General features: G+C 36.3%; 1 protein-coding gene across 3 annotated transcripts in view; it reads left to right on the forward strand.

Annotated features, from left to right (window-relative positions):
• The window catches only part of ERCC8 (ERCC excision repair 8, CSA ubiquitin ligase complex subunit), a 29,936-nt gene extending 5,016 nt beyond the window's left edge, over positions 1–24,920 (forward strand). For 2 of the 3 annotated variants that reach the window (XM_059492047.1, XM_059492048.1), the window contains exons 4-12: positions 5,959–6,082; positions 7,641–7,722; positions 8,392–8,460; positions 10,880–10,946; positions 12,217–12,320; positions 13,364–13,488; positions 16,158–16,355; positions 22,791–22,877; positions 24,557–24,920. In XM_059492047.1, the coding sequence (XP_059348030.1) occupies positions 5,959–6,082; positions 7,641–7,722; positions 8,392–8,460; positions 10,880–10,946; positions 12,217–12,320; positions 13,364–13,488; positions 16,158–16,355; positions 22,791–22,877; positions 24,557–24,625 (925 nt within the window). In that variant the 3' untranslated portion in view covers positions 24,626–24,920. The remainder of the gene's footprint in view (positions 1–5,958; positions 6,083–7,640; positions 7,723–8,391; positions 8,461–10,879; positions 10,947–12,216; positions 12,321–13,363; positions 13,489–16,157; positions 16,356–22,790; positions 22,878–24,556) is intronic. The other variant, XM_059492049.1, reaches the window with a different exon arrangement.
• Positions 24,921–25,855: the final 935 nt, after the last annotated feature.

Here is a 25,855-nt window from a genome sequence, read left to right on the forward strand (position 1 = left end):
CACTCTGAGTTAAGCTTGATTTCCTGGCTCTGCAGGTACTGAAGATTTTTAGCTTGCCATGGTTTAACTCCAGCCAGCAACCAAGTTCCACATAGGTAGATCCCCTACCAATGGGATCAAGGAGAGAATCAAAAGGGTAAAATCTAGAAAACTCCTGGGTTGAGATAGGTTTATAGAGCAAGCAAAAGCTGCAAACACAAGCAGACCAAAGAATTAATTCACTTCTTCAGCCATTTCCAGGAAAGCAGAGCCCCATCATGCATAATGGTTATTCAGGAAGACAAATGCCATCATTTCAAATGTGTCTCCTCCTCTTTCCATGTTACCCCCAGCTTTATATACTGAGCTTGATGTCACATGGTCTGGAATATCCCTTTGGTCAGCTGGGGTCACCTGTTCTGGCTCCTCCCAGGCACTCCCAGTCCCCTCACCAGCATGTCAGTATGAAAAGCAGAAAAGGCCTTGGCTCTCTGTACACCCTGCTCAGCAATAACAAAAGCACCCCTATGTACTAACTCTGTTCAGCACAAATCCAAAACGTATCCCATGCTAGGCACTGTGAAAAAAATTGATTCTACTCCAGCCAAAACCAGCACACGTCCCTGAAGAATAGAGGTATAAAATTTGTTGACTTTTAGCACTGTGCCAGAGTAACAGGCCATTCTAGGATATGCATCAGAGGTGGAAGAGCAATGCAGAAGTCATTAAACTAAGCTCAAAAGTTGCTCAATATCTCTTGCTTAGTATTGTCAGTGCTGGCTTCAGGCTAACTCTCCTAAAGGTGTCTTTTTTGCTTTGTAGCAACCCAAGTGAGCAGAAAATTTTATTAGCTCAGATGAAATGAGAACTATAAGATGTCGTATGAAAAGGGAAAATTTCCTCAACCTGTAGTGTTAGATTAGTCTGTCACTGCCCTGGAAAAGCTGAGACCTTTGTGTCCAACCAGCCCCTCAGCACCCTCTTATAGGGACCCTTCACTGAATAGTCCTGCTGGATCAGAGGGCAGTTCAACTGACTTGTTCAGGGACACACACCAACAGCAGAAGAGAGACCCCCTCAGCGGGGTTTCCTACTTTATTCAGGTACATTACCCACTGCCAGTGCATGCTAGTGTCCATGAAAGACTCACTCTAACTATGGAATAACATTCTTTATTAATGAGAGAAAATTGTGACAGGTTAAGGTTTAAGCCCTGCCAGTGATAGTTTCTGACTGCTAACACACGTTCAGGCCAATATACAGACAAGATTTAATCCCTAATAGAACACATATAGAGTAGGGTTCTTACTAACAGGCATTCCTCTGGGGATGAAGACAGATCCCCTTATTGGCTGATCTCAGAAGTTATAATGGAATCTTCCCTAACTTCACAATTTTTGACTTACTTTTGTACAATTCCATTATGTTTATTTGGAGCTTGAGGTATTGTACCTTTGTGACTAAATGGTGTAAAATTCTCTCCCTTTTCTCTTAAAGCTGCAGTCAATAAAATGCAGAGCACATGCTCAGTGAGGGGTGATCTTTCCCTGGTGGTGGGTAAGTTGAAGTTAGCTGAGTTGATTTAGATCATGGTGCTAGTAATGCCAGGGTTGTGGGTTTGGTTCCTGTATGGGCTATTCACTTAAGAGTTGGACTCGATCATCCTTGTGTCTGCCTTCCAACTGAGAATATCCTGTGATTCTGAACTTTGGGTTGGGGGTCTGCATTCGTATTCCAGTTAGATAATAATGAACCAATTTCATCCAAGAAGAGCTATTTAACCAAAATTTCTTCAACAGAAAGACATTTTCTCTCCCTTGGGGAACAGGTGATGTGTGGTTTATCAGATACAACGTTCCCCTCCCTGCAGGGATTTCAATGGTGCCTGGCCATGGAGTCTTGGCTCCACCCCCCACTTCATCCCCCTTCGCAGGTGGTTGAGGTTGCAGGCTGTTTGTATGGGGAATCATTGTGGAATTGCTTTCAGTCATGCTCACCACATTCCATCCAGAAGAAGCAACTGCACTTTACCCTATAATTCCCATATCATTATAACTTCTGTTAGGATGTGAATATAGCTTTGCAGTTTCCTCCCATTTTACCCCCAGCCATCTTTCCGCATAATCTAATCATGACTAGTCACTCAAACTTCACAATATCCAAATTGAGAATGTTTCACACTTTTATACAGTGCAGATCATCTAATATATTTCTATTGTGTGGTTATCTGGTATTACTGAGGGTAGCCAACAGGCTAATTTTTTCTAATTATCCAAATCTTAACATACAGTATGATTATTAGAACAAAAAGCAAAAGAGTTACTATCAGCAACATGACAGCAGGGTGAAGCACTGTTGAGAATTCTGGTAGCTTTTAGTGACCATCCAAAAAGGGTGTCCCACCGCTTTATTCACATACTCCATCATGTGATTTGTCTCTTCCACATCATGATGGACAGTAAATAAAATATGTTGTCCATTTTTTTTGCATTTGTTGTCAACAAACAGCTAAGGTCTTCATGCTCTAACCATTTCTTTAGCAGCATGAGGTTCCTACCAATGGGAGTAGGCTGCAATCTTGAATCAGAGTATAATTAGATTCTAATATTTTGATAGGATACAATAGGATCTGAATAACTTAAATTACATACTTAAATTACATGTTGGCAAAGTTATAGTACAAATGTGAGAGTGATTACTTGTGTCTACAGTAATGTTGTCCACAAATACAAAATCACAAGAGGATCTCATAGAAAGCTCATCCTTTACCATTATACATGATTTCCAAGTTTTCATTAGGATGAATCTCAAAATGAGGAATATTTTGCTCAGACAAATGCCTTAGGTTTTGGTATTGTTGCATTCAGAAATGTATCCTTGTTGCCCTCATTCAATGTTGGCATCAGTAGTCTTCCATTTATTTCTGTCTTTTCAGGCGCATACTCTATATTCCAGAGGATGAGTATAGTTCTATTGTGGTTTAATTCTAATGCAGTGACTGGGTATATATCATATAGTGAAGCATTGCGTATTGTTAACACAAAAGGTGTGGCTGTGCTGCTCATGGAATCATAGGTAAAATTGACTAAATACCAGCAGAACTGGAATTCCTTTGAAATTCAGTTGTATTAACCCAAATTACCTCTCAAATTTCAATGAGTAATGGTTTTTTTGTCTTCCCTTGTGACTGTAGCTGTCATCAGTGCATGCATAGTTGAACTTGCATAGAAGTAAGTGCTAAAGAAACATAGGTTTGGACTATGCTAAGTGCATCTGTGATCAATTAATGGTCTTTTTCATTAGCACCCTCCCACTGAAGTAATATATCCATTTGAAACCATTGATTAGTTCTGAAAGCCAAAAGGGAAGATCATAGAGGATGTTTCAGTTTATTTAAGTCACTATTTATTGTGACTGGTTTTTTGTTCCTTAATAAGTCAGAGTGTTATTGCTTAGAGCTCCCCATCCTGTTCCCAGGATACCAGTCACATCCTTCCTTGTTTGCCTAGAGGAAGTGAGGTTTGTTTATGCAGCCATGCTGTCCATCATGCATAAGAGGTTTTCAGGAGCAGTGAGCGAGCTGATTGGATTGTGGAAACATTATTGTGCATCAACAGTTTAACTTACTTGAGAGACTGTGTTGAGTTAAATAACATTTACTGTTGACCTGTATTCTTGACTGAGAAGGAACCAATGTTATAAGTGTGAGGAGACAGTTCAATAAACAGCTGAGGCTAAGTTGTTAAAAATGGCACTTCAGCACTTTTGAATTGAAGGCCCTCTTTCAGTCAAGAGTTTGGGTCTGTTCAAAGACAAATCACAAGTGTTGAATGGGATATTTTAAAGGTATGCTAACACTCTTTTTAGAAGAGCAAGTATGTATGGTTTTCTCCCTTCATCATAATCCACTTTGACATACAGCATACAACAGTGCATAAGACTGTTGTCACGCATTTAGTTATTTTGAATTCAGCATATTGAGATGTCAGCATCCTATTGAGAAGTTTAATCCCCTTCAGAGGTGAAAGGTTTTGATTTTCCTTTGTGATGATCCACTCCTGCCTTTAAAAGGTAGTGTTATGCAGTAGACAAATTTAGGCCAGGCATAGGTACACTGAGAAGTGCATGCTCTTCTATATGTGGCAGTATTGAAGATCTGCATCTCTGTTTGCATAATGATACCCCTGCAGTACTTACTAATACTTACTCCTGGCTTGTGGAGGCCAGGACATTTGATAGAACAATGCAAAGATAAGAGCTGAAATATCATGGAGCCTTTTCTAGCTGCAGTTTTGCCATAAGTACTGCATTTAGCTGGGATGGAATTAATTTCCTTTGTCTATACTACTATAGTTTGTATAGTAGTACGTTTCAGACTTGTGACCAGTCTTGATAGCACACTGATGTTTTAGGGAGTGCTGACCAGTGCTTGGTAGTGTCAAGGCAATCACCATTCCTCACTGCCCCCTCAGGGGGTGGACAGTAGGCTACGAGGAAACAGCTGGAACACCTGACCCATGTTGACCAGAGACATACTGATATTCCATACCGTAAAGTGCCATGTGCAGCCATCTAAGCCTGTGGTAAGGGGTTACTTTGGCATCACTTCACTGGGTGGGTGTTATAGGAACTTCTTCAAGCCAGGTCTCATAAGCTCTTAACACTTGGGTCTATAACACACCCAAGATAGCTTAGCTACCCTTGGAGGCCTAAAAATCAGCAGGATGGCTTCTGTTGCAGTGTTGGAAACAAAAGGATTTAATAAAAGGCAAAATAACAAATAGAGAAAAACCGAGCCAGGTGCAAGAGATTCTTGCTCTTGGTAAAATACCTCACAATAGTGATTAGCTTCTTTGTTCACTTCTTTTTCTAGTAAATTGCCCAGGTGGGACTTTTTGGCTTCTGTCCAATTAGCTATTTTTAAGTTTGAGATGGAGTCCCCTAGGCTTATTAGGCAGCTTTTTAATCTAATCCAGGAGAGAAATTTCTAGGCTTCTTTCCTTTTTGAGGGGACAAAAGATAGTTTTGTCACTCCGTCAACAGGGGGCACATTCCTGCACTGTGGGGGTTTCTTTTGTTTGTTTGTTTGTTTTTTCCCTGGGTTCACAGGGTTTGTTTTGATTTGTTCCCTTTCACTTACAAAAATATGTTTTTCTCAATCCACAACTTTTCACACCTTCACCATTTGTATGCTCTCCCTCATCCCACTGCAGAGCGTAGAGTAAGCAAACAGCTGATTTTGGGCCCCTGAAGCTGGATCCATGTGCATCCAGCTCAGATATGAGTCGTCTACCAGGTATTTGAATGACATGCATTATTCAGAGCCTGGTCAGTTGAGTCTGTATCCTGGAGCTGTCAAGATTGGCTCTGCTGCCTGTTCTTTCTGCCACAGTTTATTATTAATTGTATTGCAGTCTCTAAATATCCGTAGTTCACTTGAAAGTTTCCTATTGTTCTTCCTCTTTGATTTCTGAATGCAAATATAAATGACTCTCAGTAACTTAGCTGACTGCTCTCTGGTGACTTTGTCAGACAGGAATTGCCAATAAATGTGTAGCTGTAATTACTCATTAATACTAATGAATTTTTTGAACTGCATGTGTGATTGTATTTTTCAATGGATCCATTTCTAAGAAGCATAAATGGTTGATAGTGTTAAGCCATCACATTTAACATAAGATTTGTAAACATTGCAACTTAAATATTTCAAAAGAGTTTTTATGCTTTATGAGTGTCTTGAGATAGGCTACAGTTATCGTATTTTGAAAAGGTAATGATCTGTAGTTTCTTGAAATGAAGACTCTTCAAAGTAATGAATATTAGTTGAATGAAAATCAAGCCAACAAAAATATAGTTCTTGAAAACCTCAGGACAAATTAAGAAAAATGTTTATGTTTTCAGCTTGTCATCAAATGCCAAGACAACTACAAGATGATTATCAAAGCTCTTAACCAGTTGGAATATTTTTCTTGATTTTAGGAGTCATCCTGATGTACATAAATTCAGTGTGGAGACAGTCCAGTGGTATCCTCATGACACTGGCATGTTTACATCGAGCTCATTTGATAAAACCTTGAAAATATGGGATACAAACACTTTACAAGTAAGAGAGTTTCTACAGATTGCTACCTTCTTTGTGTACGTTATTTATTGTGTATCTGAAATTCTCACAGAGGTGAACAGAACTATGTATCCTGAAGATGAAAACCAGCTACCTGTTAGAACTGTGGGTGCAGCAGCAGGGTGGTGTGGTCCTGGCATTTGTGTACACCTTGATGTGTACCTGCCCATTTCTGAAGACTGAATGTCTAAACTGTAGGAGAGCCTGGAACCCTTGGAACAGTTCCTTTCTGCTTTTGCAGTGAACAGGAATACAGCTAGTTGAATTTTTCTGGGTAAACCTGTCCAGCAAGGTCTAGTCTGCTGTTCATTCTTGGGGATTGTTGAGTCTAATGGCAGTGGCTACTTATTTTTAATAACCAGCATCTAATAACCAGTACTTTTGAAGGACTGGTGGTCTTGGCATACAGGATGCAGTTCCTGAATTTTGCTGTTGTAAGCACTATAAACACCATTTCTAAAAATCAGTAGATAATGAGAGAAACCATTAAAACCACACTAACCAATGTAACTGACATTAATAAGGTAAACAGATTATTTAGGAATTTTTGTTGCTTTGATTCAGTAATCCTGACATCTTGTGTTGAACTGTGAATTCATGGCTGTGGTTTGTCCTGTTCCCTATGAACATTTACATTGAGTCATAGGATTTGGAATTTACATTGATAGTATTTGACTGCTTTTTCACACATGGCAAAATATTTTTTTGAAAAGAGGTCTGTCATTCTAGGGATGTAATATGGAAAAAAATTAGCTTGTTTGGTGTGGTTTCCTTTCTTTTTTTTTTTTAAGATATAAAGCTATGTTTGCAGTTGCTAAATCTCATTAAAAAATTAAGTTTCCAGATAGTTAGATAGTTTTGTGACCATCTCTTGAAAGACACAGTGTACACATAAAAGTTATTAAATGACCTGTTCTGCCACTTAATGGTGTTTTTGAAAGTACAGACAACTCAGTTTTGAGAGATTTTTAATACACAATATTTTAGAATGACACAAAAAAAAGCAGTTTACTGGGAAGAAATTGTACTTACTAAAGTAAATATTCAAGTTTATTAAAGTAAATGTATCCCATTGGTTTTAAATAGTCATGAGGCAGATAATAGTTTTATATGGAACTACTTTATTTTTTTGGGAGTTGAAAATAGTGTGTGGTATTTGTGAATGAAAAGGGTCTTTAAACTTAGTCTGAAGTGCCTTCTTCCTGTTGACACTATTTCTATATTACAACCTTTTTGTTTACTTACTAGCTTTATTAAATTTTGGTAACTGTCATAATTTCCATGCATGCTTCTTATTTGTCAGTTTTCATGGTCTGTCTTTTGGGTCATCTCTGAGCTCTAGTGCTGTCCTGCTGTTGGAAACAGGCTTACTCTGTGATGTTTGTGTTATCTGGCTTCTAACCAGGAGAGTTATCATTACTATGTAAATAGTAATATTTCTATTAGTCTTACTTTTAGCTGTTACTTGAAAAATAATGGTGAGCATCTGCATTCTGCTAATATATTTGCATTGTAATTAATTTAATATTTTTATCATCAGCCTGCAGATATATTTCATTTTGAGGGAACAGTCTATAGCCATCATATGTCTCCAATTGCTACAAAGCACTGTTTAATAGCAGGTATGTATCTGTTTTTAAGAAACAGATATATGTAGAGATAGATAAGATTTGTAATAATAAGCAAGTAATATTTCAGTTGGGTTTTTTCCCCTACCCTGTCTTATTTTTACATAAATCAAGTCTTGATAAGATGTAAATTTAGTAGTACAATAAAATTGTACTGTCCATTATTTGGATGATGTCAATGAGAGTATCATATTTGTTCTTCTGAAATAATGCATCAATCAGTTCTCCTTACTGATAAAATTCTTAGCTGTAATTAGATTCTTTCATTAGATAAGTTATCATTTAAAGGTTATTAGATCCAAATATAGTAAATTTTGTAAATAGATCTGTGTCTTGCTACATGTATACAATTAAACTATGTTTAGCAAAAAAATATTTGAGGAGATATTTTTAAGTTTCCCAAGTATGATCCTGTTTACTTCCAATTTTTAAACTTTGTTTTTTACATGGTAAATTTGTTTGGACTAAAAATGTAAATCTATTATTAGAAGGATTAAGCATAAAGCATCATATTAATAGAAGCATTGCTCTGACTGAATGAGCAGTTATGCAGCTAGCATTTTTCTTCTTTTTTTTTTTTTTTTGCCATTGCTAAGATTTTTTTGTTGTTGTTCTTTCAGATGCTGGGAGGTTTTTTAGCTGTCTTTGTTTCTCTTGTTACAGTTGGTACCAAAAGCCCCAAAGTACAGCTCTGTGACTTGAAGTCTGGATCCAGTTCTCACATTCTACAGGGTACTTTTTAGTCTGAAACATAAATGTTAAACAATAACTACTTTGAGTAAAAACAAGTCCTGTAAAGAAACACTGTATACAATGTATTCTTTGTCAGTAACATGAGTAATTTATTTGTAGCCAGTTGTGAAAGTTACACAGTGGCAAGAGGTTCTTCTGGGTGTTTTTCTAGAGCTATTGAATTGCAGAATACAAACATTAATTAATGAGCAGTTACTACTGATGTTTGGACATTTTCTTGGTGTAATCAATACCGATTACTATTTATGGTTAAATATAGTCATTGGTTTGGGGGGTTATGGAGTCAACAAGTTGTGTTTTACATGGTCTTTAATAAAGAAAACCAAGTAAAACAAGAGAAGGTCCCCAACACCCTCCAGAAAAGAAACAAAAAGAAAATTTCATTGCTTTTAAGAAAGTATCCCATGGAGATGTTTTAATGGGTTTGTTTAGAAGTTTCTCATTTCTGTAAGACAACCTTTCTGTAGGAGGATATTACCAAATAATTTCTATTTTCCTAATTCAGTTAAATGTAATGTTTTATTGTTCCATAATCCATTACTTTTGTCACTCAGTAAGAATTTGCCTTTGGTGGCCCTTTTCTAATGTATACTTTCTGGAGTGTCAGTATATATACACATGCTCAAGAGAAGGCAGTCATGAAGCAAATCTTCATGCTTCAACTGTAGAGAAACATTAACTCAGATACAGCAATGTGCAAATTCAGCTTTATTTCTTCACTGGTCAGCTAAGTCTCAAAGGAGCCTAGGTGATTTTTTTTGTGATGCAGAGCTTAAGCTGCAGTTGAAGTTGAACTTCTATGAACAAGCATCTCATGTTCTGTTCCTAGAACCAAAAGCTCCAGACAGGGCAGTGACCAAAACAGTTCTCTAAAGATTCTGTTTGGTTTCATTAGGGTTTCTTAATTTTATACAAGAATTAATGCTTTCCAGGCACAAGCTCCGTTGTGTCTTAGTACACAACCAGTGGTAGCCTGTTACCTCAAGTGCAATATTGGAGGAATAAGTGGAAGGAGAATATGTTATTAATTAGGGATAATCTTCCTTGCAGAACTGAAGCAATCAGTAGTGTCTTGACCATATGTACAGATATTTTCACATAGGCTAACTCTAGTAGCTGAAATACAGGTATATGCATGGCTGTAGTTTAATTAATGGATCCCAATAAATCTGTCTGCTCTGAGCCTTCTAAGTGTATCCTGTAATACCTATATCTTGGAGGCTTTTCTTATTATCCTGGTCATTGCAGTGATTTGAGTAATTCAGATAATGGGAAAGCACCTACTAGAAGATGCACCAGGAACAAGGTGGTTTGCACAACCTATAAACTGCGTTAGCAAGAATGTATTTTATGATTTAGTTTATTTTTCAGTAATATGTTTCTGTTATGGTGTGAAGCATGATTGCAGTCTTTCCATTTAGGACATCTTATCCTTCCCATTTTCTGTACTTATTTAACATAACTTGCCAAGTTTTAAAGTGTGGGTGTGTGCATGTGTGTGTATAAAAAACAAAACCAAAAAACATGTACATTCATATATATATATATATATATATATACTAAAAGACCTTTCAGATCGTTGAGTCCAGCTCTTAACCCAGCAATGCCAAATCCACCACTGAATTACATCTCTAAGTGGCACATCTATACATCTTTTGCATATCTCCATGGGTAGCGACTCAACCACTGCCCTGAGCAACCTGTTCCTGCCAGAATTTTATTTGTAAAGTATGGGAATTTTTCCTAACAGCCAGTCAAAATCTCCATTGGTGCATCTTGAGGACACTTCCTCTCCTGTTGTATGTTACTTGGGAGACTGACCCCCCACCTGGTTTTTTTCAGGTGGTTTTTGAGAGCAGTAAGATCCCCTCAAATCTCCTTTTCTCCAGACTGAAAACCCTCAGCTCCCTCAGCTTTCCTTGCAGGACCTCTGCAAGGAACACCCTTCACTAGCTTCCTCGATACTTTAATAGTTAAGGGAAAAAAATACCACAAATTCAGGACAAAAGTCTTAGAGGATAAAACAAGTAAAGTTTTAATTGTAAATATGTAAGGTAGATATAGTTTAAATTTAACATTATTAAAGGATTTGAAGAAAAATAAATGGAAAGTTCCTTCCCTGTTGTAATGTGTTTGTACATCTTTATTATCAAAAATTATACACATGTAATACTGTGTGTATCACTTTCTGCTCACTACTATCCCATTCAGGGAAGAAGAAGAAGAGACAGAAATAACTTCTGTCCCAAAATAATATAGTTTCACAAAATATAAATTGATGTTACAGTTTGAATTATTATTCTGGCTTGAGGAATCCTATACAACTAAATATTTGCTTTTACCTTCAGTTATTTACACAAAATGGTGTGTATAATAAGCTTTTTCATGTAATTCTTAGGTCACAGACAAGAAGTATTGGCAGTGTCTTGGTCCCCACGTCATGAATATGTTTTGGCAACAGGAAGGTAAGGATGTTGCTGAACTGTTACATGCACTGGAATATTGGTCAGTAAAAATTTTATACATTTTTTAGGCATACTTACTTCAATTCAAATGTCCTTCTGGAGTTAGTTTTCTTTGTTTACTTTAACTGTTCACAATTTTATAGCTTTTCCCTAGAAAAACAAAACCTGAAGATCTGTCAACAAGTCATGCTTATTTTATAGCAAGTTTGTACAGAGTTTTGAAATACCAACTGTAACTACTGATATAGGAAAATGGTAGAATATTAAGGATATACTCACTTATTACTGTTTATTAGTGTATGTGTTGCTAATCCATGTTGTAATAAAAGTAAAACATTATTAGCTCAAATTACCATTGTGGTAATCACACTTAATGTCAAAAAGAATAACTTGGGTAGCTTAGCTGATGTAACTTTCCAAGTGACTGTAATTCAGTGAATATGGATTATATGTTGATGTTCCTGGGCTTTCTTTGTTTTCTGTCCAGATGTTTTTAATGTAAAAAATCCTCTTGGCTATTCTATAACTTTCACAAGTTAACTTTTGATTATTGTGTGACATTTCTCTTCTTGCTTTTTAGATGCTGTGGTTTTTTTTCTTTTGCAGAGAAGAACAGCTATTTCATAAGTTTAGTGGAATGGCAGTTTTATCAGTTCAGTGAAGTTACCAGATTCGCAAACCTTTGGTTTCTGAACGCAGGCTTTCTGAAAGGATTATCAAAGTTGGAAAATATTTTAACAGTGTGTTGTTTAGGGATTGCTTTGATTGTGTTTGTTTATTTGTGGGGTTTTTGTTGTTTTTGTCTTGTTGTAGCAGATGAAAAATTGTTTGCTTGTAGACAGCTTTTGTACCAGTCATACAATAGATCTGTGATAACAAAACCCCAAATTCTCAGACCACTATTACAGACAGTGCTGGAGTCTGTAGTTACAGTTTAGGCAACAGAAGATTTATCAAGTTTATTCTCAAGCTATGTGTGTATGCAAGGGTGTTAGGTTGTAGTCAAAGAGGTAAGTGTATTTTGTTACAGATGATGATTCGCTGTTAGGTCCTGATAGTATACCAGCTGAAGTTATTAATACGTGAAAATGAAAGTCTGAAGTCTGCCTTAAATGTTTTAATGGAATTCTGTTGACTTGAGTGTGCCCACACGATGAGTGGTTCATAACAGTTGCTGGACTAAGGTGAATGCCAGGTGTGTTGACCAGAGACGGTTCCTGAACCATAGTGCATTCAGTTTCCCTAATCTTAGCAAATCTGTTTTTCTTAGTGCTGATGGTAGAGTAAAATTATGGGATGTGAGGAGAGCTTCTGGATGTCTAAGTACGCTTGATCAGTACAATGGAGAAAAGTCCAAAGCATCTTCTGAGGCAGGTAATACAAAATATAACTGGTGGTAATTCATATGTAACTAATGCCATTCTTATATTTCATTTATGTTTTGAAATACTAAGACCAGCAAGGGGAGTAGTGATAGTCCAGTTGTGACTTAATACACAACAGAGGCCATTCAGCTTTGTTCACTTACTTCTGGTTTAGAGTCAGTTTTTGTTGTTTGGGACCTTGTTTAGAGAGATTGCCTAAACAATAGCAGTGTATCTATTCTTAATGGCTTTCCTCTAAAATGGAAAATTCTGTTATCTTTTTTGTGAGTGGAAGAATTCATTTATGCTGTGGATAAGCCTTTATGTAAATACAAAATTGATTGAAGTTAAAAAAATTTCTGAGAGGAAAACTTTCTAAAAAAAGCTAGTACTTGGACAAAAAAGAAGAAAGACTGTTTAATGAAAACCAAAATTTGATGTAACTCCAAAGACGACTAGTGCCATTTCATACATTCCTTTGAAAAACATGTTGATTTGTTCGATCACAACATCTTTCTTTTCAACTTGATTTTCGTCAGACAGGTTCAAGATGATTTTTTGGTTGTCTAATATCAATTGTATAGGCTAGGGTATTTAATTTATTGAAATGTATATGAACTAAACCAATAGCAAGTAATAATTATTTTCTAATAAAATCTTTAAAAAGCAGTCATATTTCTACCTGAAAGGTATGTCTAAATTAGGTACTGCAGTATTGTACACAGAGACCTTACCCTGACTGCTTCAGAGCTGGCCAAAAGCTACAGCATGTTGTTGAGGGTGTTGTCCAAATGCCTCTGGAACGCTGACGGGCTGGGGGCATCAACAACTAGATGATAGATTGGACAGAACTGGCCCTTGAACTGCGCCCCGAGGAGCACTGCTGGTGGCTGTTAGCGGGCCACATGCTTTTATAAACAAAAAATTAAAATGTTTTTAACTGAATGTTACCATTCAAACAGCACTTCCACTGCTCCACATTGAAGTAAAAATGTATACAAAGTAGTAACTTTTGTCTAGAGACCTGAGGCAGCTCTTTTTCCTCCCCCGCAGCAAACACTGCTCACAATGGGAGAGTTAATGGTTTATGCTACACAAATGATGGACTTCACCTGCTAACCATTGGTACAGATGATCGAATGCGGCTCTGGAATAGCTCCACTGGAGAAAACACCTTAGTAAGTTTTCAAGGCACTTCAGATGCATTTTTCCTTTCATTTAATTTTAAGAGATTTATAATTTTTGCACTTGTCAGTACAACTTGGATTTCACTTTCATAAAGGATGTAGCTGCCTAATTTCATCACTAGGTCATTTGGTGAACATTGTTTTCTTTCAGACTTCTTATCTTCTACTTATTGTAAAGAAAAAAGAGTATGAAGAAGCCTAATCTACTTAAAGATTTAATATGGTAACTTTAAGTTCATAAATTTGAGAGTATAGCTATAAATATTTCATACAGTAATAAAAACTTGAATAAACTGTGACTGTTGGTAGAAAGTTTTGGGGTTTTTTAAACTATTAGTTGCCAATGTGCTGTCCATAAAGCAGTTGGCCATACCTGAGAGTTTCACTGGCTGCCTGGTTTTCTTGCAAATCTCCTTCTGTTTTTGTGGAATCTCTCCTGTGAAGTTGCGTTACAGTATTAAAAATATCTATTCATCCATTCTTCCAGATTTGTGTTGGAATCACACAGCAGCAGGAATGAGGGGTGGGAAATGTGCTAAACCTCTACTGATATTGCAGTCTTTTCAATGGCTTTTGGATTTTTTTTGTGCTGAAGGTTCTTGTTTTATTTTTCTGTTCGGTAAAGAAAATAGTTGTCTTTGTTTATTTTGAAAGACGAACAAACTAGGTAAGTCAGTGTCCATGGAATTTTAGTCAGCTGTAATTATGGTCTGTCATTGCTATCAGGAAAGAAAGAAATTTTGCTATACCTCAGAAATCTTTTAATTGTGCTGCTTAGTTTCTGAACAGAGCAAAAATAATTCTGTATAGATATTTAAATAAAAAGATTTCTCTCCATCCTACTATATTTGCCAGCTTGTTCTCAGCACCTCATACACAAACATCTTCCCGTCTTCAAATCACCACCAAAGTAGATAATGCAGTTTGTTCACTCTCCTGTTACCAGCCAGATCACTGGATTTTGATTTTTCTGTGCCTGTTAGTTCATTTACTTGTTTCATAGGCTATTTTACAGTTTTCTAATCTGGTGTGGAATAGCTTGGCCCTGCTTTGCTTTTTGAAGTTCAGAGTTGTATTGTCCAGAGTACTGTATTTTCACACACTGCCCAGAGGTATTGCTTAAAATAATTTTAAGGCATCAGCAAAGAAATGAATGCATGTACAAGTATTAAAAGTTTACACCATAGTCCTTTTATTTCCCTGACTAGTCCACCCTTTTGACCTAAATCTTTCTTTTCTATATCTTTCAAAAGGCATAGAAACAAAGCCATACATATTATTTTCTTTTAGCAATGTCACTGCTGTGTACAATATTAGCAAAGCTCTCTGTGTTAATCTTAAATCTCCCCACCTAAAACTGAAGGCATAGAGTTAAGAAGGAAAACAATTCCAATTGTGAAATCTTTTGACTATAAGCTAAGAAATTTGTGAAGTTCATAGTGTAAATATTCTAACACAATGCATTTTCTTAATGAAAAAATAGTCCAAATTGTAATGCTTTGTTTTAATTGACTTGTTTTGAGGAAGGCGGGACTTTTTCCATGAATATATTTCTCTGTCACTTCATAAATATACTTCTGATGTCTGATAGAACCTAATTAGACTGATATAGCCAACTGGAATATTTCCAAACATGTTTGGAAACTTCACTTTTATGAGATTTTTATCTGTATAAAACTTGTCAAGAGCTTGAAACTCTATGAAACTATAGTTTGAGACATTAGTACAGGTGTTAATAAGGTACTTTTATACTGTTTTAATTTGCAAGACTTCCCTTACACCTCACCATTAAAGTCTTAGAAATTTTTCCTATCAAAGCTGCCCTGGGAGAAAATGGTCCAGTACTTTTTTGTTGAACTTGTAAATAATTTCATTGTCTCATACCTTTTGTTACTAATTGTTGCTTTTACTGTTTGGTTTTTTTATTGCTATTTCTAGTAAATTGTTCTTAGCTTAATCCATGATGTCTGCCTGTTGTGTTTTGAATAGGCAGGAGAGCGAGTGTACTGAATTGAAAACACCATTCCTAAACCACAACAGGTGGTAATTCCTGAACCACGTCTAATTTCATTGAGGGTTTAGGTGCTTGATGCAGATCTGGCATGCAACAGCCTGTTGAAATCCTATTTCTTAGTGTGGAATTGCTAGTTTTAAGGCCTTTTTTGCTTGCTTTCTTTTCTTTCTTTTCTTTCTTTCGTTCTTTTCTTTCTTTCTTTTCTTTCTTTCTTTTCTTTCTTTTCTTTCTTTCTTTTCTTTCTTTTCTTTCTTTCTTTTCTTTCTTTTCTTTCTTTCTTTTCTTTCTTTGCTTTTCTTTCTTTTCTTTTCTTTCTTTTCTTTTTCTTTCTTTTCTTTCTTTTCTTTCTTTTCTTTCTTTTCTTTCTTTTCTTTCTTTTCTTTCTTTTCTTTCTTTTCTTTCTTTTCTTTCTTTTCTTTCTTTTCTTTATTTCTAAATTGATATTAAGAAGAGTAAACTTTATTGAACATAAAAATAATTATCTTGGTAGGCATCTGTACTTTGAAATATTATGAGATTTATTAACATAACCTGAAATTAATTTTATTGAGTGTTAAACATGAAGTAAAATTGACCTTTTAATATAATTTCCTGGGATTTTACTTAATAGCTGACTATGTAATCTATGTGATCTTTTATTTTGCAGGTAAACTACGGGAAAGTCTGTAATGAAAGTAGGAAAGGACTCAAATTTGCCATCTCTTGTGGCTGTAATCCAGAGTTTGCCTTTGTTCCGTATGGAAGTACCATTGCTGTTTATACAGTTTTCACAGGAGAACTGATAACTATGCTTAGAGGGCACTATAGTACTGTCAACTGCTGTGTATTTCAACCTCATTTTCAGGTAAGTAAAATACAAGCAGTATTCCAGGCAAGCAGGAATATTTATGCAGATTGACATACCATTTGCACTATAAAAGCATTCACTTTTCAGGGATATGCTTTAATCAAAGATCATAAGATGTGTCTTATGTGTCATCCAGGAAAAGTTTAGTCAAGCTTTTGGGATGACATTTTCTGGATTAGGTTCCTTCCACTGCTTGTTTTGTCTCACATATGTAACTTCTCAATATACCTTTAGTAATTTTTTGACTTGTGTAATCATTAATAAAGCATATGTGTGAAGACTTTTGTTTTCCGTAAAATGGAAGAGGAGTTATCTTTCTCAGAGACTAATCACATTAAGAAAGACTGTGAAGTGCATTAGTACTTCAGTGAGTACTGAGAAGGCTCTCAAATATTTTGCTAAGGGGATCTTGCTCAAGTGCCTATAGTTACACATTGGATAAAATGCTGATAACATTGTGAGATTCTTAAATTTATCAGAGAATATTTCAGCTGAGAAATACCATAGCAGTACAGGGACTCATGGTACTGACAGGTTTTTTTTTCTTCTCTGCCTTTTTTTCCTTTTCCTATCCCACTCTGGTGTATTTTTCTCTTGTAATAAAAGACTTAAGGACAACAAAAATTAATTTGTTATGAGTTACTTTAGAACAGATTGTTCATATGGCATGTATTGTGCCAAGTGCAAAATGTATGATAGTATGGATTTTCAGGCCATTACGTAGTTGCCCCCCTGTATTAAGGATCATACTTCATGTCCCAGCTCTACCTTCTTTTCCTGCTGTTTCTGAGTATCAGGTAGAAATACTTGAGGCACAAGGGGTGTGTAGATACCATTTTATGACCTCTCATCATAGAAGTGACTCTGGTAGCTTCTGCTTTGTGTCCAGTAGCTTTGATTGAATCACTGAGACTGTATTACTGAGACAGACGTCACTGAAAATTATGGTCACATTATGGACATGAGTGGACCTTAAGCTAATAAACTTTGCTAGATCTGGAAGGCAGTTCTGATACTAATAGTCAGTGAGATACATCGACTGCAATATTCACATTGTGGCTAAAGAACATCTTTCCCAGAATGTTCTTGAAAAGCTTTTTGTCTTTTCAAGAATAGTTTCCCAACAAAACTTCTAGTGTGTTTATATAAAGTTATCTTTGGTGTTCTTTTTGATAAACTGAAGAGGTGAGGCTAATTAGGTCTCTCTTTGTAAAACACGTTTTACTTGTTTTACATGTGGTGTCTCTACCTTGGCATTTGAGATCCATGGTAAAGGATCACTCGTGTGCATATGCACACAAGAACTACAGCAGTATCTAGAAGTTTGTGATGTCAACAACTTCATTTGCTTTTCTGATGTGACTCCTGATTCTCTTTCAGAAGCACCCTTTTCCAGAGTTCAGTGCTATACTGTAGAAGTGTGACTGGATTTTCTTTTTTCATAAATGCTGTGCTTTCAGTTGTATTAAATAGGTAGTCTGAGAAACAACATTGCTATATGTCATGATTTGGCACTGGCTTAATACCAGGCACCCACAAGAGTTGTTTGCTTACCCTCTCCTGTTACATTTGGGCAGAGGAGAGAGAAAAAAAGAAAACTAAAAGCTCATAAGTTGGGGTAAGGATTGGGAGAAAAACATTCTAAGGGCAAAACAGGTTCAAATTTAAAGACATAAAGTAAATTTATTATTATCAGAGTCATAGGAGGATAATGAGAAGTAAAATAAGCCTTTAAAACACCTTTTTTCCCCTCACCCCCTCCTTCTGTCTTAGTGACAGTGGAGGGAGGCAGGACGTGGGGATTTGGTTAGTTCATCACGGGAGATCACCTTCTGTTCACTCAGGATGAGGAGTCTTTCCTCTGCTATGCTGTGGGATCCCTCCCATGGGCAAACAGTCTTCCCAAAAACTGGCGTGGTGTGGGTCACTTTTCCACGGGGTGCAGTCCTCTAAGGATAGGCTGCTCTGCTTTGGAAGCAAGGGCTCTCTGTCTCTGGAAGCAGGAGCCCTTTTTTTCTGGACAGGTTTCCCACTAGATCACAGCTTTCTTTGCATCCACCCCCTCCAGCATGAGCATTTTTCCCACGGTGGATCTCTGCATCCCCTGTGGACTTCATGCATTACAGGGGAACAGCCTGTTTCACCATGGTCCTCACTTGCAGAGGAATCTTGGCTCCAGCGCCTGGAGCACCTCCTCCCCCTCCTTCTCCACTGACCTTGGTGCTGCCATGTTCTTTTCCCTCACATGTTCTCACCTCCTCTTCTCTGTCTAGAAGAAAAACTGCTGCTCATAGGTACCATTGCCAACAAGTTCCACAAATTCAGATTCCCACAGGATCCCACAGCTGGGAAGTTGATCTCATCTAGGTTGGGTGCTGTTCACCGTGTTTGTGCCATCAGCCACGCGGCCGGGCCGGCACCACGTGAGCAGTGGTGGCTGCCGCAGGCGGTGTTTGACGCCTCACCTGCTGCGGGTGCTGGAAGGGGAAGCTGCTGCTGCCCCTGCCCTCTCTGCCCGCAGCACGGCTGGCAGGGGCAGGGGCCAGCAAGGGGAAGCCATGGGCTGCACCAAGATGATGGCATCCATGGTGCCTCACTTCCCCAGGGAAAAAAAGGTGCACTGTTTTGATTTTCTCCTTAAATGTCATCACAGAGGCATTACCAACCTCTCTAACTGGGCCCACAGCATATCCATCTTCAGAGCCATCAGATGCTGGCTCTGTTGGACATGGTTGAAGCTCCTAGCTGCTTCTCACAGAAGCTTCTCCTGTGGCCCTCCCCTGCTACCAATAAACCAGGCCATGCCAAATCCATACATCCTAATCAGGATTTCAATACCAAAGGTAGTGCCACTGTTATTTTCAGTGTTCACACATGTACTTCCAAGTATCTTATCCTGTCTTGATACAACTAAGTGCATTCATCAGTCTTCATGTAATTCCGATATAAATTACAATTTTGCCAGTAAAAATTCTTTCCTGAGAATGTAATATTGTTTGTAAAATTTATAGTCACCTCTTCTGTTTTACTGTCTCAAGTCTTATTAAATCAACATGCTGCAAAGTTATTCCCAGCTGTACATTTGTATTTTGTTACTAGTTTTAAGTAAAATCACTTTTCCTTAACAAAACATGCTCTATTGCAAATTCTCGAGTGATATTTATATATCTATATTTTAATTCTACAGTAACTTAATAATTCGATAATATTTTCCATTGTCATGTTTGGATTAAAAAACGTCAGTTCATTCTTGTCTATATTATTCAGCCTTTTTTTTTTTTCTTTCTGAATGGCATGTCAGCTCACTTTCAGCTTTGGAATTTTTAAATACATATCAAAACATAATTAAGCAAGCTGGAAGTTTTGCTTGATGGTTCTTCTGTATACATAGCTTACATCTGTGATGTAAGCTATATATACAGTGATGAAATGTGTAGCAGTGGCTTTGTAACTTTTTTGTTACTCGTTAGCACTTAATTAGACTTTATTATTCTGTGTTCATGAGAAACAAGATCTACATCTTTTCTGTAGTTCGGGCCATTTCCACGTGGTATTCTCTGTTGTTGTTAATTGTTCTTCACATTAACAGTCTTATAAACTTTTCCTGCTGTCTTTAACCCTGGTGACTGATTTGTGTCCTACCCATCCTTAAATCTGGTCCTTAGGTTTTTCTCACTATTTTTTACCGTGTTCAGAATTCCTTATTAGTATTGATTGCTGTCAGTCCTTCATGTTCTTCTTGTTCATTAACTGTATTTTAATTGGTATCTTTGTTTCACCTTGTAACTAGAATAGGCTCTAAGAATAAACTTAAATTTTGCACCAATTATGTATTTGAATTTATATAGAATATTTGAGATGAGAAGTGTCTTATCTTTGCTTGGAACCATATAATAAAACACGATCACTGATAACCAAGGAGCTAGCTATTTGAAATTCAATTCCACTAGTCTTTATCTGTTCTTATCCAAATTAATTAGCATGTTCGTGTGAAATACCTTTTATGTTTGAGGTGCAGTACAGAGCTGTCTCCAGAGAGTGGTATGAGCTTTAGTTAATGTGTGTATATGTGCCTTTTCTGATCCTAGGAACAGAGCCATAAAATCCACTATATTATTGTTTGCCTGTACTGTTCTTACGTAAATATCTCTATAAAGTTAATAAGATGTTAGACTGCTTGAGTAATAAGAACTGCAGAATTTAGCCCTTTAATAAGAAGCATTAATTTAATAGGAGGTCAGTAATTTCAAGGGTGGTGTGGAAGAGAAAATCTTCATTGTGCAATATCTTAGATGATGATTACAGTTGGATCTAACATACTAGATACCAGTGTGCCTGCTTAGAATGATTTAAATAAACAAACAAGACCTATGTTTCCCTTTCAGAAAAAAAAATCACGTAAATCATCCCGTATGAATAACATGTCATAAAATAGTAGGTGTGCAACAGGAAGCAATTTTTATTTAAATCACACTGCTGCTCATACTGCTCAAGAATGCTAGTGACATCTGCAAAGGTATTTGGCAAATCCAGTAGTATGCTATTACATAAAGTTAACTGGAAGTTAAATTAGGTTTTATTTGCAGTCTTTCCATATATTGTACTATAAACATGCACAGAGCATGTTTGTAGTGCAATATATGTGTCTGTCCTGTATTATAACATAATTCTACATAGAGGTCACTAGCTCTTCTTTTGACTGACTTATGGTGTGAGTCACCAGTTCAGGTAGTAATAATTAATTTTAAGTATTGCTTAATGCAGTGGATATTGGCCGAAGATCTTACCGTACCGGGATCAGAAAGTGAGACAAGTGATAAGAAGGATTAAAATGGAAGAATGCAGATGTCACTGTGACATTGCTCATAAGGAGATATTTTGGCATAGAAAGATCTTTTGAAGTTCTTAGTGATATTCTAGATTCTATCAAAGACAGAAGGCCCGAGCAGAGTACTGCTTGCTGACAGAATAAAGTAGAGTTTCACCTATACTTTGGTGTACCATATCTTCTTTTAAGCAAGGTAAGTAGGATGGTTATGTCTCTTAAAATTGTAAACTCTTATCTTGAATGTTCTTTATTCATGAGCAACTTCATGCATAGTACCAGCTTTAGAAAAGTATGGCAGCTCACTTGATTGGATTACCCACATAAATGTTTATAGGAATTGAGCATTAAATTTCTTTACCAAATGTCAACATAATTCATGCAGTTCTAATTACATATAATTAGATATACAGGAGATTATATAAAATTATATAGGAGACTTCCTGCAAAGACAGACCTGTGATAATATATTGAGCTTACACTGAATCAACATACTCATAAAGTGCACATATGCAGAGAGTTGCTAGTTTAAGTGTAAAAACCAGCATACATAAAGCACAGCTTTCATTCTTCATACTGTCAACCTGAATACTACAAAAAAACTCATATGTCTCACTCAGGAAGTTAAATACATAACAATACTCAAGTGTTGTCAGACATAACATGTAATAAGCAGGAATATAATTCAGTGTTGAAGGCATATGAAAATATCTTCATACCTGTTAATTTAAGCGTGTCGGAAAGTGCAAGTGTTATAGGTGCAAAATTTACTGCAAAGAGGGTGTTAGGATTTCTCACCAGCAAAATTTTCTCATCTTAGAGTGACAGAGAAGTCTGTATTTCCTGTAGTACAGAACTACACACTTGTTCTTTAGTAAGAACAGTAAGAAAATTAAGATATATTTGACTTAGGGCTATTTGATATAAGAACTATTTGTTTCCATGTGTTGCAGGGCGCCTTGTGCAATGGGATCTCAGTCCTTAGTCATTACTATAACAATTTATAAGAGTTATTTATATTAAAATTATAAATTAGTCTTTCTCATCCATGTCTTCCCAACAGGGTACAAGCTTCATACTGTACTCTACTTTTTTCTTTTCCTTCCCTAGGACTATATTTGTTTAATACATCTTTGTTCCATACATATTCTCTTTTCTGATGTGTCTTACTAGATTCTTGATTCTTCTGAATTTATTCCTGGTTTTTAATTATAAAAAAATATTTCTCTTTTTTTTTTGTTTGTCTGGTTTTTTCAGGTTTTTTACTTGTCCATAAACAATCTCTTAAGGTGCCTAACTGTTAAAATAGCTGTCTTTTCGGGAGATTAGAGAGAGGGAAGAAGCAAAATGTATTTAAGCAACACAGTTCATTTCAGTGTGGTTTTGCTGTTTTGGTGAGCAATCTGGGAAAAAATATAAAAACATATTAATTTTGTTTTGGCATATTATTTAAAATACTACTTATCCAGATTTATAATGTAAATTAGAAATTTACTATTTGCCTTTATTTTTAAATAATATTCACTACCCTTTTTTCTGCCCAGTATGATATCTGTGTCACTATTCACTAAATTTGTGTGAAAGTAACTTTTGCTTGTTTTTTACAGGAACTTTATAGTGGTAGCAAAGACTGCAATATCCTTGCATGGATACCAGCTCCACGAGAACCAGTTCCTGATGATACGTCTGAAAAGGTAGTGAATTTTCGAGTTTGAACTGCACTTTTTTGTGGCTGTTATACTTGGGCAGGTTGTGTGTAAAGTCAATATGAAGTATGTGATTCACCACCAATATTTTTAACAATTTCTAATTAAGAGGAGAATCACCTATTATTTTTGTGCAATCTTTTGATCCTTGTAGAGTTTTGAGAACACGTTTTCTCTTGTAGTGTAGTGAAAACTTTTGGAGGCTGCTACCTTCCTCCTTATTTAAGAGTGGTTCATGTCATTTGACTCTGCGTCTTTCAAATTCTGCGTCTTTCATTTCCAAACTGCTTTCTGCAGTTTGTCCTGTTTTGGAATTTTAGAGGTGCTAGATAGTATTTTAAATTGTTTAAGAATATACTGTGTATTAAGTAGTAAGATTAGGGATACCACACTTCATACACAAATATTTATGATGTGAAAATCAAAGGCCCAGGGCAAGACATTTAGGGTGATTGCAGGGAAGATTAAATGTAAGACTATTTTCCAGTAGAGTACTTTCTCTCAGACAAGAAATATTTCAGTGAGCAGCCTGAATGCCAAAAAGTCTATATTTTAAGGAACTGAAACCATTACCAGATCAGAGTCTGGCAAACTGTACTGATGGTGAAAAATGAGGGTGTATTAATGTTTTGGCCTATAGCATGTGAAAATTCCAGTTTTTAAAATTTCCGCATCATTCCATTTTAGATGGAAAAATTATAAGAAACATAAAATTGTTGTAACATTTGCTTTTTGTAAGTTTTTGTATTTCAAAACTGTCTGCACTTAAGCAGAGAAGAAAAATATAGTTCCAAAGGTCTTATACCCTAAACGGAAATTGTGTTGACCTGAAATTAACATTTTTGCCATGAAAATTTTGATGTGAGTAAATTGGATTTTTCTTAGTCTGGAAAACAAAAACCCACAGCAACAACATTATTTACTTAGCTCTGATTAGAACTGCTCCTTTAAATTTGACACAGTGGCAGTATGTAGCATATGCCATTGTTTTGAAATCTGTTAAGCTACAGCTGGTGTTTGCAAATGCTGTAGATGAGCCCTGTAGATGACATTTCTCTGTAAGAAGCTGTTTTGTTGCCCACAGGCCATTAATTCATGTATGCTCTCAGGTGCTAGAATAGGCATTTGAGTGCTTGTATGACCAGAATCTGAACCCAGAATAGAAGTAAACAAGAAAAATAAGTTACCCTAAGTCATTGTGTTCACTGCACTGCATAGCTACACAAACCCTTTAGTTGGACCCTAGTGGGGTTGAGGTGAGAAATATTTCTTGGATGTGGATAGAGGCCAGGGCTGCCTGGCCTGTATGAAACTGCAATGCTAAGTTATGATGGGCTGAGGATATTGTGATCTAAATTAAAGCAGTGGCGCACAATAAACACTGTTGTAACATTTGTTACATTTTGTACCAAATATTTGTAATACTTCCAGTCAGTCCTCCAGATATTTTATGCTGAAATTGAAATTAAATACAGTACTATTTCTTTTCGTAATTTATCATGTCTCAAATCACCAGAATTTCTAAAAAAGTAGTTAAAAATAATCCAGTACTGATGAGAGAATAGTTTGTCTACATGTAGTCATTTTAAAAGTGCATTTAGCTTTTCCCTTATTTGATTGTAGTATTTTTAATTAAACAAAACACTGATAATTTTTATTTTCCCTAGTCTCTGCCTCAACAACATGTAAATCCAGCATATGAAGATGCTTGGAGCAGCAGTGATGATGAAGGCTGAATTTAAATTATGAGCTGATATAAAATTGACATTCAGGCACTGCATTCACAGGCTTTTACAGAATTGGACATTGTTGGATTTCTCACAACTGGATTTTAGGTACAGTTCTGTTAGAGCAAGGTCTTTCAGAAATAAGTTTCCACTGTTCTCTGTGTTTCTTTGTTACTGTAAAGTTAAATCCAAAGGATTACTTTTTCATACTTGCTGACTTTTGTACTTATACATTGGTATACTTTATTCAATGTTGAACAGCTGATAAAGAAAAAATAAAAGCCCTTGGGACCAGTCAAAATTACATTGCTTCTGTTATCTTTACTACATGAGGAGATAACCCTTTCATTTCAAGACACATGATAAAGAGAATTTTCCAATCAATAGGTGTAGCTCAGAAATACTTCCAACTTACTTTTATCAATATCTTGAAGGAGCAGATTGTATCCATTTTCAAGTGCTCATGTGCTGTGGGAGTCAACAGATGTTTGTGCCTGTTCTTCTTGCATTTTCAGTTTTGCATATTTATCCATAAATGCAGTATTCTCTTCAGAAGGAGGTATAGCAGGGATCCTCTATTCAAGTATTTATGTGGTGACTCTATCATCTAATATCTGACTCTGCCCCAGAAAGCTAAGAATAGAAACTGGTTTAGAGTTTTTGTTGCTCCTGTTAGCAGTTTTTAAGATCAGCCTTCTATGTATGAATCACACATCTTTAGCAAACATGAAGGACTCCTGGACAGAAACAGAGTTGAGGTACAGTACAAGGTAGTGAATAGATCACATTTCAAGGTAAAGATATTGAATGTAATCCTTCCAAACTGTTTTCGTCTAAAACTTTTTGTGGTCCTAATGCCTGCTCTGTTTTGAAAAGGAGGAGTTTTGTGGGGTTATTGTCTCATCTCAGTCACTAGTTTGTGCTTCAGACATAATGTAGTCTCTGTCACTACAGAGACTAAAGAAGGTTTTCAGATTGCTTAAAGCATCACCAGCAAAAGTATTGGTAAAAACAGGTGCAGTATAAAAGCAACAGCAGGACAAGGTTTGTTGGCAAGGTTCAGTCTTAAGGGCACACTGAGGAAAAGCAAATGAAAACCTGGACTCAATCAGTCCTGTCCAAAATAAACCAAAAACTATGCCACATAACTTATAACTGAAGTTAAATGTATTAGCAAAGGATTCATATAGGATTTACTATACCACAACAGTAACTTACTTACAGACCTAACTTATAAAT

This window comes from Ammospiza nelsoni, chromosome Z, assembly GCF_027579445.1.
Source record: "Ammospiza nelsoni isolate bAmmNel1 chromosome Z, bAmmNel1.pri, whole genome shotgun sequence".
NCBI lineage: Eukaryota > Metazoa > Chordata > Aves > Passeriformes > Passerellidae > Ammospiza > Ammospiza nelsoni.